This window comes from Carlito syrichta, unplaced genomic scaffold, assembly GCF_000164805.1.
Source record: "Carlito syrichta isolate Samal-C Ts95f unplaced genomic scaffold, Tarsius_syrichta-2.0.1 Scaffold309689, whole genome shotgun sequence".
Lineage (NCBI taxonomy): Eukaryota > Metazoa > Chordata > Mammalia > Primates > Tarsiidae > Carlito > Carlito syrichta.
Window position 1 is genome coordinate 572,810 of NW_007253785.1, and position 11,969 is coordinate 584,778.

The 11,969-nt window shown below is 37.0% G+C and overlaps 1 protein-coding gene across 2 annotated transcripts in view; it reads right to left on the bottom strand.

Moving 5' to 3' along the window:
* PTPRO (protein tyrosine phosphatase, receptor type O) overlaps window positions 1-11,969 on the bottom strand; it is a 268,013-nt gene that overhangs the window by 35,058 nt on the left and 220,986 nt on the right. The window contains exons 15-17 of one of the 2 annotated variants that reach the window (XM_008067533.2): window positions 9,111-9,231; window positions 3,834-3,902; window positions 1,468-1,551 (exon numbers count right to left, since the gene is read on the bottom strand). In XM_008067533.2, coding sequence (XP_008065724.1) covers window positions 1,468-1,551; window positions 3,834-3,902; window positions 9,111-9,231 — 274 coding nt within the window. The remainder of the gene's footprint in view (window positions 1-1,467; window positions 1,552-3,833; window positions 3,903-9,110; window positions 9,232-11,969) is intronic. The other variant, XM_021717326.1, reaches the window with a different exon arrangement.

The following is an 11,969-nucleotide window of genomic DNA, read 5'->3' on the forward strand; positions in this document are numbered from 1 at the left end:
CAAAAAAAAAAAAAAAAAAAAAAAAAAAAGAATAAAAAGAAAATTATGAGTGACATTGAGGATATCACTTTTTCATTGCAAAAGATTTTCTAAATAATCAATAAATAACACGCATCAGACATACAGTATATCTGCATACAGGATCATGTACTTTTAGTTTTTTCTCTTTCACTTCTATTAGGTAAGGTTTAAAACCCTAATAACTTCAAGAAGTTAAGATGCATTCTTCACAAGTTCTTCATGATATGACAGTCTTGGAAAGCCAGTCACACTGGAATTCATTTCAAAGGAGAATATTTTTACCAATCAGACAATGGTAAAGACATAGGATTTATAATGGTTAAAAAAAACAACAACTCTAAGTGTCCCCAATTTCCCAAGTGCTACTTACTCTTTGATGAGCTGAACAGGGACCATCTCTAAATTTTAAAAGGTCTTTAGGGTTATATCATTCTCCAAATGGAACATGCAATAAACATGAGCAGAGTTGAGCATTTTAAAGTAAATGTTGCTTCATGCTTAAAATGCCAACTGTTTAGGATTTAGAATAGACAGATGAATACCTAAATATGGCATGTGGGTGGCTATAGTAGTATAAAAAAGAAAGAAAGAACACTGAATCTAGGTAGAGCTAGTTCAAATTAGATAATTTCTTTCAATGGGAAAAATACTGTAAGATCATTTTAAAAAGTCAGAAGTCCTTGCAGAACAGAATCCTGAGACTAACCTAACTGGGCACTAGTGCTTCACATTGACCCAACTTGTAAAAAGATTCCAGCAATACTAAAAAAGAGATAGAGTCTCTTGATTTCCACCCAAACCACTAGTGGCATCAGGAGGGTTTTAGAAAACCAACAGGAATATATCTTTCCAAGAAATCAACATTTTTAGAGAGGAAGTTGGTCAGGGTGTAAGGAAGTGTGTATCTGGGAGATGGCTCTGTCATTCGTGGCTGTTGTTAATAGGGTAAGTGAAATATGAAGACAAACACATCTGAAGGAGGATTAAAAATGACTATTTAGCAAATGAAAGCAGGTGAAAATATTCACAGGTTATTAGATGAAGCAAACAGTAGGGAATTTGAGTAGTTTGTGGGTATAAGCTGTTCTTGAAAGAGCAGGGGCCATGAATTTTACTTATTTTGTACTGCACTCCACAAGCCTAGAGCTAATAACATAGTTTATATCCAGTATATTGTCACTGGATGATATGTGTGAAATTTACTGAAAATGACAAAAAGCATGGGGCTCGATATTTTGTCTTCTCTTCTAACCTGGAGAAAACATTATAGTTAATATCTTGGTACCACTAACTATTTTAATCTACTTCAATATATGATAAATAATTTTAGATGCTACCAAACATATATAATAATTTTTTTTTAATTTTCCTTTTTGTTTGCTTATTGAAAACTAACTTTAAAAAACTTTGTGTTAGGTAATCAGTAAAAAAAAAAAAATCACTTACCAAGGATTAATATAAAATGCCAAAAGATAATCAGTCCAAAGACATGAGGGTAGCAGGGTTAAGAAAGCAAATATACTCCTACGCCTGTGAGCATTAATAGATAACAGATGTAAAGATGAAAAAGTGGCAAGAGTTAGTAATATAAACTGTGAACAGATAACAGTAAATTACCTAACAGGATCAATTAACATGACAAGCACCTTAATTACAACTAAATACTATTTCATTCTGTGAAATTTAAATGTGAGGGCTTAAATGCTATAATATTGACAAAATCAGTTTTTATTCACATATGACCTTATTGTAATCAGATATATTTCATTCAACTTGTTTTGTGTCAATTAGTCTGCTATTAGGTGATTACATTTTGCATTCAGTTAAATGAGGCTCTTAAATACCTCATTAGTCATCTTGAGTCTCATCCTTGGATTCTTAAGCATTCTTCCAATGCTTAAGCCTATTTTAAGAAACCTTTATAACATCATTTGATAGCTGAACAGCAACTTGTGTGAGAAAATATAAATGGTCAGTTTACATATGCTGATTTTGATAAAGACTAAGCTTTTAAGACACATTCTTATAAAGTTGCGTTACTAGGAGTGACTTTCTATATTATGTTTAGCTTAAACTATTATGTAATTTCTAAAAATAACCCTATGTAATTTCTAAACTGCATAATTTCTAAAAAAAAAAAACTAGAGGTACAGTATGATACTCAGATATCATTCATTCAAGATCAGCAGTTCATCAACTACTTTGTAATCTCACTGATACACAGCTAAGTAGAAAAAAATTATTTAGTTTCACTTTAGTTCTAATTTAGAATGTTGATTTTAAAATACCTGGTTTAAATCCAATTTTAGATATTTAAACCACTTGTCAAATAGAACATCCATTAATATAGGTTTGAAAATATACTGTGACAGCATCTATAGTTACTCTGAGAATTAGGGGAAAAAATGCTGTCACCTTGTCATTTCAGTTATTACAAATCATCACTGAAATAGCTATTCTCAGATGGCCAGAAAATGCTGGAGTTGGCAAAACTGTCTTTGTCAAGAACTTCAGGAGGATTTTCTTGATTTTCTGGAAAGGTCCTGAAGTGAATGTTCATTTGCCTCAGTTTTCTCCAAACTGGTCTCACATACATTCTATAAACTGTGACTGGCTCTGAAGATAGTTAATATCTAACTCTCTTGAGTACAAATATGCATAATTGGATCCGTTTCTAGATGGGCCACTTGTCACTGCTCTTGGACTGGGACATTTTTAAGGATAGGCCAGGCAAGAAACAAGTATCAGTGAGTCAATCTCCTAATTTTGGAGCGTGTTAATATATTTATTTGAACAAACCTAGTAATGTTGCCTAATTTTTTACCACCAAGGGTTTATGGGTTTCTTTTTCTTCAGAATTGGGTTAATATTTTAATTGCAAAAAATTCTATTCATGTTAAAATTTTAGAATGGCACAACACATTGTCTTGTTGAAAATAATCATGTTCAACTAGATTTTTAACTAGAGTGAGCATTAGTTACACTCAGGGACACAATTTATGTTGTAAATAAAGCCCTGCCCCCCTCATTGATTCTGTAGTGTACAGTCTCCAGGCTCACATATCTATCTCTTTAAGATACACCATTTTGCAGGGCTAGAAAACAGAAAAAACACTTACCAATAATTAATATGAAATGAATATATTTTAATATATCTTGCATAGCTGTTTGCAAAAGAAACAAGCTAGATCATGTAAGTAGAGCTGGCTTTGTGTTAAATGCTTACTAATTAGCAATTAAGCTGAATAGAATTGTTAATTCTCATGTATCATTGTCAGGTACACTGTCAACTAACTTAATCTCTTGACAGTACTTTTCAAATTCCCAAAACACCTCTTCCCCTCAGGTCCTTAATACTCAAGTGCAAAGAAAAACAAGGCCAAGGTTTCTTACAGGACTTTCTTAGCTTTTATTCCCTGGGCACTGAACTGTAAGTTTTAAATGGAGAAGCTGCTCTGTCTCTGTTGCTTCACTGATGTCTCTCTTCACGCTTTTAGCCACCACTGTTCAGTAGGGCTCCTGTGTTTATCTCTGCTTCAGCACAGTTATGGGCTTCTCGTATGACTGTTTCAGTCCTTTGTTTAACATAGTAAATATAGAGCGGGCTATGGCATTTTCTCTATTTCAAAACTGTATTACACTTATATAAACCATCCTACTCTGTGAAGATCTACCCCTAAGGTCTACTGTCACTGAAATTATAAAAGGATAATTAGACAAATCCCTTTATCACCCAAAGAGAGTAAGATCACGTCTGAAGCACACGCAGCATAGCTAAGCTATCTGGAGGCTTGTTCCAAAACAATACTCACCAGTTGTATGGGAGCTTTCCGTCCCTCTCTAAGGAAGCAAAATTGACAAATGTGCCTGCTCCACACTCCCTGTTTGAAAGGAACCACAAAACCCAGTTTACTGCTTGGCAGAGCACTCTTAATTTTGATATAAAAGAGAAGAGACTCTTTACTGGATTATTATCACCGCATTATGTTAAAAAAAAAACAACCCAAACTAATATAAGTTTCATATCTTCTTCTGCATATATGCAAAACAAAAAGATAAAGCAAAATGAAACAACCTTTGGCAAGGCTGTAAGTCAGGTTATTTGAGACCAAAAGAATCCAGCTCGCAGCCCTTTCCAAAGGCAATCATAATCCTAAAACAGAACCTATTCATTAAAAATTGTGTATTTATTCTTACATGTTTAAACTTCAGTAACCGTCAAAGTATCCTCCGTTTGATGCAATACACCTATCGAGATGCTTCTCCACTACTCAGAACAGTTTTTGAGCTTGTTGATTTTGATGCTTTTTAGTGCTTCTGCCATTTTTTGTTTCATCTCTTTCACATGGCAAAAGGTTTCCCTTTGAGGACTTTTTTTCATCCGGAGACACACAAAAAAAGGCACTCAGACTGGGTGAGTGGGGCATGGGAGTTATGATGTTTTTGGTAAAAAAAACCCCTGAACACTCAGGATGGTATAGGCAGGTGCGATTGTATATCACCTATCATGAAATGGGCAAACGCTTTGGAAAAATCTTCAAAAAATTCATTGAAGCCAAAGCCTGTCACAACAATGCTAGCTGGTGCACTGAGTCAATGGGTTTCTAGAACAGTTATCTACTGGGGGAAGTCTGTACTACAAGAAACTTACCCTGCAAAAGATAATTCTGGTTTTTGGATCCCCTCTCATAAATCTTTGGATTATTTGTGGTATAATATTTAATATATACACATAGATGACATATAATAGGTAATAATACCTATTATATGTCATCTATGTGTATATGTTTTTATATAATATTTATGACACTTTGATTTCTTCCCTATAATGATAGTGGATCAGTGGGTTATTTACTTCTTCCAAAATGTTATTAATCACTTGAGATAAGAATAAAACAATGGTATAAATAGAAATAGATTGGCTTCTGCCCTGTTTCTGATTCAGAATGTTGCCTATTAATCTGTTAGCAAAGAACACTGATTACATTTTCCCCCAGAAGTAGGGAAAATGGTAAACACATTCTTACACTTTCTCTACTCTTTGACTAATATCATGCATAAATAACAAAGCTCACTGGGGCTCATGCATCTCATTTATTTTTCTGTATAAATTGGTGAACTAATTCAGAATTGAAGAAGAGATTTTGACATTATTGGCACAATGTGCTAATTACTTCACTTATCTGCCTATTCTTTTTTAGGGTGTTCTAATAATATTATTTTATTTAAAAAATACATTAATAGATTATCATATCATATTATAAATTACACATTATCAGTGAATTTTCCTATGTCAATTTCCTATATATGTGAGATTTATTTTACTTTTAATGCAGAGGCTCTTAATCTGGGGATCCAAAGTTAGAATTTAGGGTTTTGTTTTTTTTTAAGTTGGAATCTCACTCTGTCGCCCAGATTGGAGTGCAGTGGCCACTCCCGGCCACCGCGCCTTGACCTGCTGGGCTCCAGCGATCCTTCCGTCTCAGCCATCTGAGTAGCCGGAATTACAGGCACGTGCTACCACACCTGGCTAATTTTTGATTTATTGTAGAGATGAGGTCTCACCAAGTTGCCCAGGTGGGTCTTGAACCCGCGGGCTCAGGCAATCCACTCACCTCAGCTTCCCAAAGCGCCGGGATTACAGGATGAGCCACTGAGCCTGGCTGAATTTAGGGTTTTATGAACATATGTGAGACAAAAGTACATCTGTATTTTCATAACCTGTAACTAAATTTAGCAGTTCCTCTATTATTAAAGTAGGCAAAAAACCACCATAATATTTGCAGTTGTAATTTGCTAACAATGGAAATTACAGATATTTTTATATAATAGATTGCTGCAGATATCTTAAAATGCTATTCATATTCATCACTGTGATAAAATTATGAGGGTTATTAGATATTTAATGTATTGATAAAGAAGCATCTAACATGATTGTTTTTAAAATATTGTGATTACTATATTTCAACACAATTGTATAATCCTACGTATTTTATTTTATGTGCTAAAAGAAAGCATATTCTTGGAAAGGATCTATAGGCTTCATCAGACTGCCAGAAAGGAGCATGGCACAACAGTTTTTTAAAATCTCTGCTTTAATGACTAGCTGAATGAATTAAAGCCACTCCTCCTGAATATCTGCTGTGTACACCACAAAAAATGCTCATAAATTCCACTAATCCCATTACTCCATCTATTACTATCCCTCCACTATTGCTATTATGAGCTGACAGTTATTGCACACTTCCTATGAGTTGAGTATTGTGCTATATTATTACTGCATTATTGCTCCTAACTACCCACTAATGTAGGGACTACTATCACCTCTTCTTGATACACATTCTTTCCCTAGCTCCCAGGTTACCACACTCTCTTACTTGTTCTTCTCCTCCATTGGTTAACTCTTGTCAATCTTTTGCTGGTCTTTTCTCGCCGAAAACCTTGATATTGGATTATTCCGGTGTTTTAACACAGGGTCCTCATGTCTTATTTATATTTACTGCCTGAACTTAACTCATAGCTATAGCTTTAATAGCATTTATATGCAAACAATTCTCAAATTTATATCTTCAACCAAAACTTTTCTTCCAAACACCAGACTTTTATGGCCAATTGCCTTCTCTATACCTGCACTTGCAAGTCATCTCAAACTTAGTTGTTCTGAAACTGAACTCTTAGTGTTCTCCCAACTCTGGGATCTTTTCACTTGGAATTCTCTCTCAATTGAGGGCAATGTCATCCTTTCAGTTGCTAGGTTGCTAGGACCTAAAATTCATCCTTGAATCCTTTATTCACTTCCAGTCCACATTCAGTTTCTTAGCAAATCCTGTTGCTTCTACTTTCAAAATATATCCAGAATCTGGTGGTTTCTCCCTACTTTCAATGCTACTGGTCAGGACTGAACTACTGCCATCTCTTTTCTGGATTACTGTAATGGCTCCCTTAGTTGATACGCTTGCTTTTGTCTTGCCTCAAATACAACCTGTTTTCTACATAAAAGTCAAAATGAAGGTGTTAAAACATAAGTCAGATATTGTTAATCTTCTCTCTCAAATTCTTCAATGGCTGCCCAATTTACTCAAAGCAAAAGCCACAGACCTTCCAATGGCTTATGAAGTCTTATATGACCTGACATCTCCCACTACCCTTCCCCTTCTCCGCTTCAGCCATATCAGCCTCTCTGCTATGCTTTGAACGTGCTAGTCTTGCTCCTGCCCCAGGGCCTTTATACCAGCTGTTCTTGCTTCTGGGCATATTCTTTCCTCAGACAACACATGGCTGCTTACCTCATGTGCTTCAAGTCTTTACTCAAATCCCACCTGGGAGTGAAGTCTTCCCACCTCCCAGGGGTCTACCCATACCAGTACTGCTCATTTTCCTTACTCTGCTTTATTATTTTTTTTCTTATTGCTTGCTAACATAGTATACAATCTTTTAACTCACAACTTCATTGTTTATTGTCTATCTCCCCCACTGCAATATGAGTTCCATGAAGGCATCCATTTTTGTCTATTTCATGTACTGCCATATTCCAAGCACCCAGAAGAGTCAGACACACAGCAGTTGTCAATATTTGTTAAATGAATGAATAAAGTTTTGGTGACCTGAACAAGATCATAAAGGTTGGAAATCAAGCAGTATAATTTCAGAAATTTTCACTCTGTCCACAGTGTAATACCACCTCTCTTCCTATTCTTCTAAGACTTATTCAAATGCTAAACCTTCAAGAAGATAATTTTCACATTCAGAATAAATCTATCTTCTCTACTTTCGTGGCATCTTCTATTTATATCCCTTACGGCATTGATCAACTTATGCCTTTAAATATATCTATTCATATACATATCTTCAACGAGGTTGTAAGTCCCTGGAATACAGCTTTGATGTCTTAGTTTTCTTTGGATATGCCATATAAGGCACTGATTAAATTGTTATTGGATGGATACATTTATTTATGAATATGTGAAGGATGGAATTCTGAGAAAGGAGAAGAATGTTGACTTATAACTGTGAGGGGTGCTCAGTGGCTCAGCCTGTAATCCCGCGCCTTTGGGAGGCTGAGGTGAATGGATTGCCTGAGCCCGTGGGTTTGAGACCCGCCTGGGCAGGCGAGACCTCATCTCTACAGTAAATCAAAAATTAGTCGGGCGTGGTAGTGCGCGCCTGTAGTTCCAGCTACTTGGAAGGCTGAGGAGGAAGGATCGCCGGAGCCCAGTGGGTCGAGGTTGCGGTGGCCAGGAGCGGCCACTCACTGCACTCCAGTCTGGGCGACGGAGTGAAACTCCAACTCAAAAAAAAAAAAAAAAAAAAAGATTTATAACTGTGGAGGCTTAACATTCGACAAATACAAATTTGAACCAAATTTCCCAATTTGGTTTCTTAAGATAGTTAATGGAATTCAAATAAACAATGGTTTCTCTTTTTTTTTTAGCAATGATTTCTTAAGGTAGTTAACAGATTGCTCTGATAATATAGGGGGCTATAGAAAGTACCTGAGAATGTGCTCTAATGATCAATGTTTTAGTAGTCAAAGGAACAGGGAAGCACTGAAATAATAAATCAAAAGACTTTTCTAACAGCAAGAAAAATGAAACTGGTTGCAACTCTGAGTGACAGAAACAAAACTAATAGGGATCTCTAATGGACCTAATCATAAACTTTGCAAATATTTTTTGGTTAATCCACTTAAAAGTTAATGAGATAATTTTCCCCCTGTTTCTTCTTGTGGTTCTCATTTTTATTAACTTCTTTAATTAGTTATACTGGACAGGCATTGATATTTGTTTTACTCTAAATATGTCTGAAAATAATAAACGTAGTGGATCCCTATGTATGGGCTACTTAAAATGCCAAGATAGATAGCAAGAGGTCTGGTTTTGTGTAACCAGACAGTCCTTTACCATTTCAATGGCAATATTTTCTAAAATAATGTTTAAAAGTCTATTTAGAAAACAGACAAAATAGAAATAGACATGGAAAATTGGAATCAAATTTACAGCTATACAGTGTAGGTCTGCAAAAGCCATACATATGTGAAAGTAAAAATATTTCAAAGATTGTGGATACAAGATTAACAAAATGTCTCTTACCTAGCCATCTGCAGATGTTTTTTCCTAAGAATGATGAGAGTAACCAGTAGCAGTCCAATTAAAAGTGTGCTAAGTATGGCCAGCACAGAGATCACAACCACATTGGGATTCATCTCTGTAACTAAAGAGATAAGTGGTGCATTTTCATTATTGGTAACATTACAGGAGAATCAGCAAAATCATTCATTGTTTTTCATCTAATCTTAAGAGCAGTGAGCTTATGATCATAACAATAACAGTAATAATCATGTTTCTCCAAGCCAACAACAACTTCTTCCTGGTCAATTACAACTAGACTGATAAATGGTATTTAGGTGCCTGGAATAACTGAGTCCGTTTCAAAAGCTTACCACATTCAAGATGTTTTTATAAAGGGAAACTGAAGAATTAAGAACACTTGTGCCATAGTTTAAATTTTTTGAAAACTGAAAAATAGAAGTCATTATTATGTATTGCTGTTTAACATTTTCAAAAGCCTAGAGGATGGCAGGTTCTTTTTTTATGCCCATGACTTTAAAGTCAGAAAGCACAACTGTGTACTTTGCTCATAACTAATAATGTATATGAAAAAGGAATCAGCAAGATACCATCTGCTATAGCACTTAACACATTACTAGAAGCAGGCATTCTGATGATCTGTAGCCATATGTTTAGAGGTTTCCATCTGCACAACTCGCAAATAAATCTAATAATAGGTTGAAGCACCCTTTAGAACAGGGGTTCAGTCCTTTTCATATACTCTGTGTAATGATTGGTCTACTCTGGCACTTTCACATTGCTTAGTTCTTCATATTACCTGAAAGTTTCCTGGAGAATATCAAAGGCAGAAAAATAGATTAAATAGGTTAACATAGGTTAAATTCTTCAAAGTGGACCAGGGAGACGCATACCATCTTTTGGAGTGACAATAAAATCATAGAACTGACTAGTACAAATGATTCCTAAGGTTTTATGTCACTTCCCATTTGGGTCAGCTTGGCTCCAGTTTATGGGCAGAGTGCTTGAACAGAAAGAACAATAAGAGTAGAGATTAAGATGGCTGATGTGAGGCAGCTAGAGTATGTTTCTCCTACAGAGCAAAGAAAAAGTTTCCTTAGGACCCAGAAAAGAACAGAACCAAGTAGTACACCCCGTGACTCATCAAAGAAATGATAATAACCACACAGTGTAAAAAAGAGAAAAATCAATTGACCTGGGTTGGAAATAGCCAGACTCTCCTCTAGATCACAGCATAGACTACTGGCAGCCTCAGTTCGCTGTGGGGAAGGTGAATAAAGGAAATTCAAGAGTTCTGTGCTCCTCTAGCCTACTTGGAGAACCCCCTGAGCCGTGTGAGTCTCCAGTCCCTCATAAGAAACTGCCTTACCCACAGCCTTGCTCTGCTGAAGATCATGTGGATTGGTGCAGGGAAAAAGAAAGTCCTGAGCAGCTCCAGCCCCATAGCCCAGAAGCTCAACCCTTGCAGGTGGCTGCTTTCTAGTCAGCTTGGGAGTAGATGGGCCCTAAGGCTGGGGCATCCTGCTGTGAGAATGCCTGAGGCCCTGAGGCCAGCTGTACTTTGATATTCTGAAGGTGGACTGCCTGAGGCTAAGGTGGGTAGCCTGGTGAGACTTGTTGCCATAGCTACCTCTTACTCCCTATGTAAAATACTCTCTGCCGGTCTTGCAAAACAGCACTGGCAGGGGTCTCTCTCCTAATCCCCACTTGGCTGGCCAAGAGTGTAAATAGATAGGGTGCTTGAATTCCTTTCCCCCAGTCCATATTCCTCCGAAGGCTCAAAACAGAAAACTTGGGTAATCCCCAGAGCCTTGCCCTCTGTCTAGGTTGGCTGAGCACTTTCTTGAAGTAACACTCACCAAGAAGAAAGCCCACAGCCACCATCACAGCTGGCTTTTTCCTACAAGTGCCACCTCCTGGCCAGAGGTCCACAGCACAGTCCATTGCATCTGATATAATACCTCAGCTTTGGGGATGGCCTGATCCAGACTCCAGCTAATATTGAAGCCACTCCACCACTCAGGACACCATGAACCAGTGCAGGTATCCAGCACAGGAATGCTAGAGCTGGCAATTGGGAAACTCACCACACCAAGGCTATATGTACCCAGGGGAACCCTGCAGTGCCTGTGTCAGCCTCTTGCCAGACTCAGTAAGAAGAATGGTTTACTCAAATGAGAAGGAACCAGAAAAATAATTCTAACAGTGTAAAAAATCAGTTCTCTAACACCCCCTAAAAGTCCATACTAACACTTTAGCAATGATCCCTAACTAAAATGAAATCTTTGAAATTCCGCATATAGAACTCAAAATGTGATTACAAAGTTGATCAATGAACTTCAGGAGAAAATTGAAAACCAACATAAAAAAAATTTTAAAAACCCAACTATTCAGGACATGAATGAAAAATTCTCCAAAGACACACACACACACACACACACACACACACACACACACACACACGCAAGTTGATATTCTGAAAATGAAAGAAACATTTAGAGAAGTAAAAAATGCACTGGAAAGTCTTAACAATAGACTAGAACAAGTAGAAGTGGCATCTCAGAACTTGAAGACAAAGCATTTGAATAACTCAATCAGACAACAATAAAGAAAAAGAATCAAGAGAACAGAACAAAATCTCCAAGAAATGTGGGATTATATAAAACATCTAGCCAGGCTCGGTGGCTCAGCCTGTAATCCTGTGCCTTTGGGAGGCTGAGGTGAGTGGATTGCCTGAGCCCGTGGGTTCGAGACCCGCCTGGACAGGTGAGACCTCATCTCTACAATGAATCAAAAAATTAGCCGGGCGTGGTAGCGCGTGCCTGTAATTCCGGCTACTCGGAAGGCTGAGGCGGAAGGATC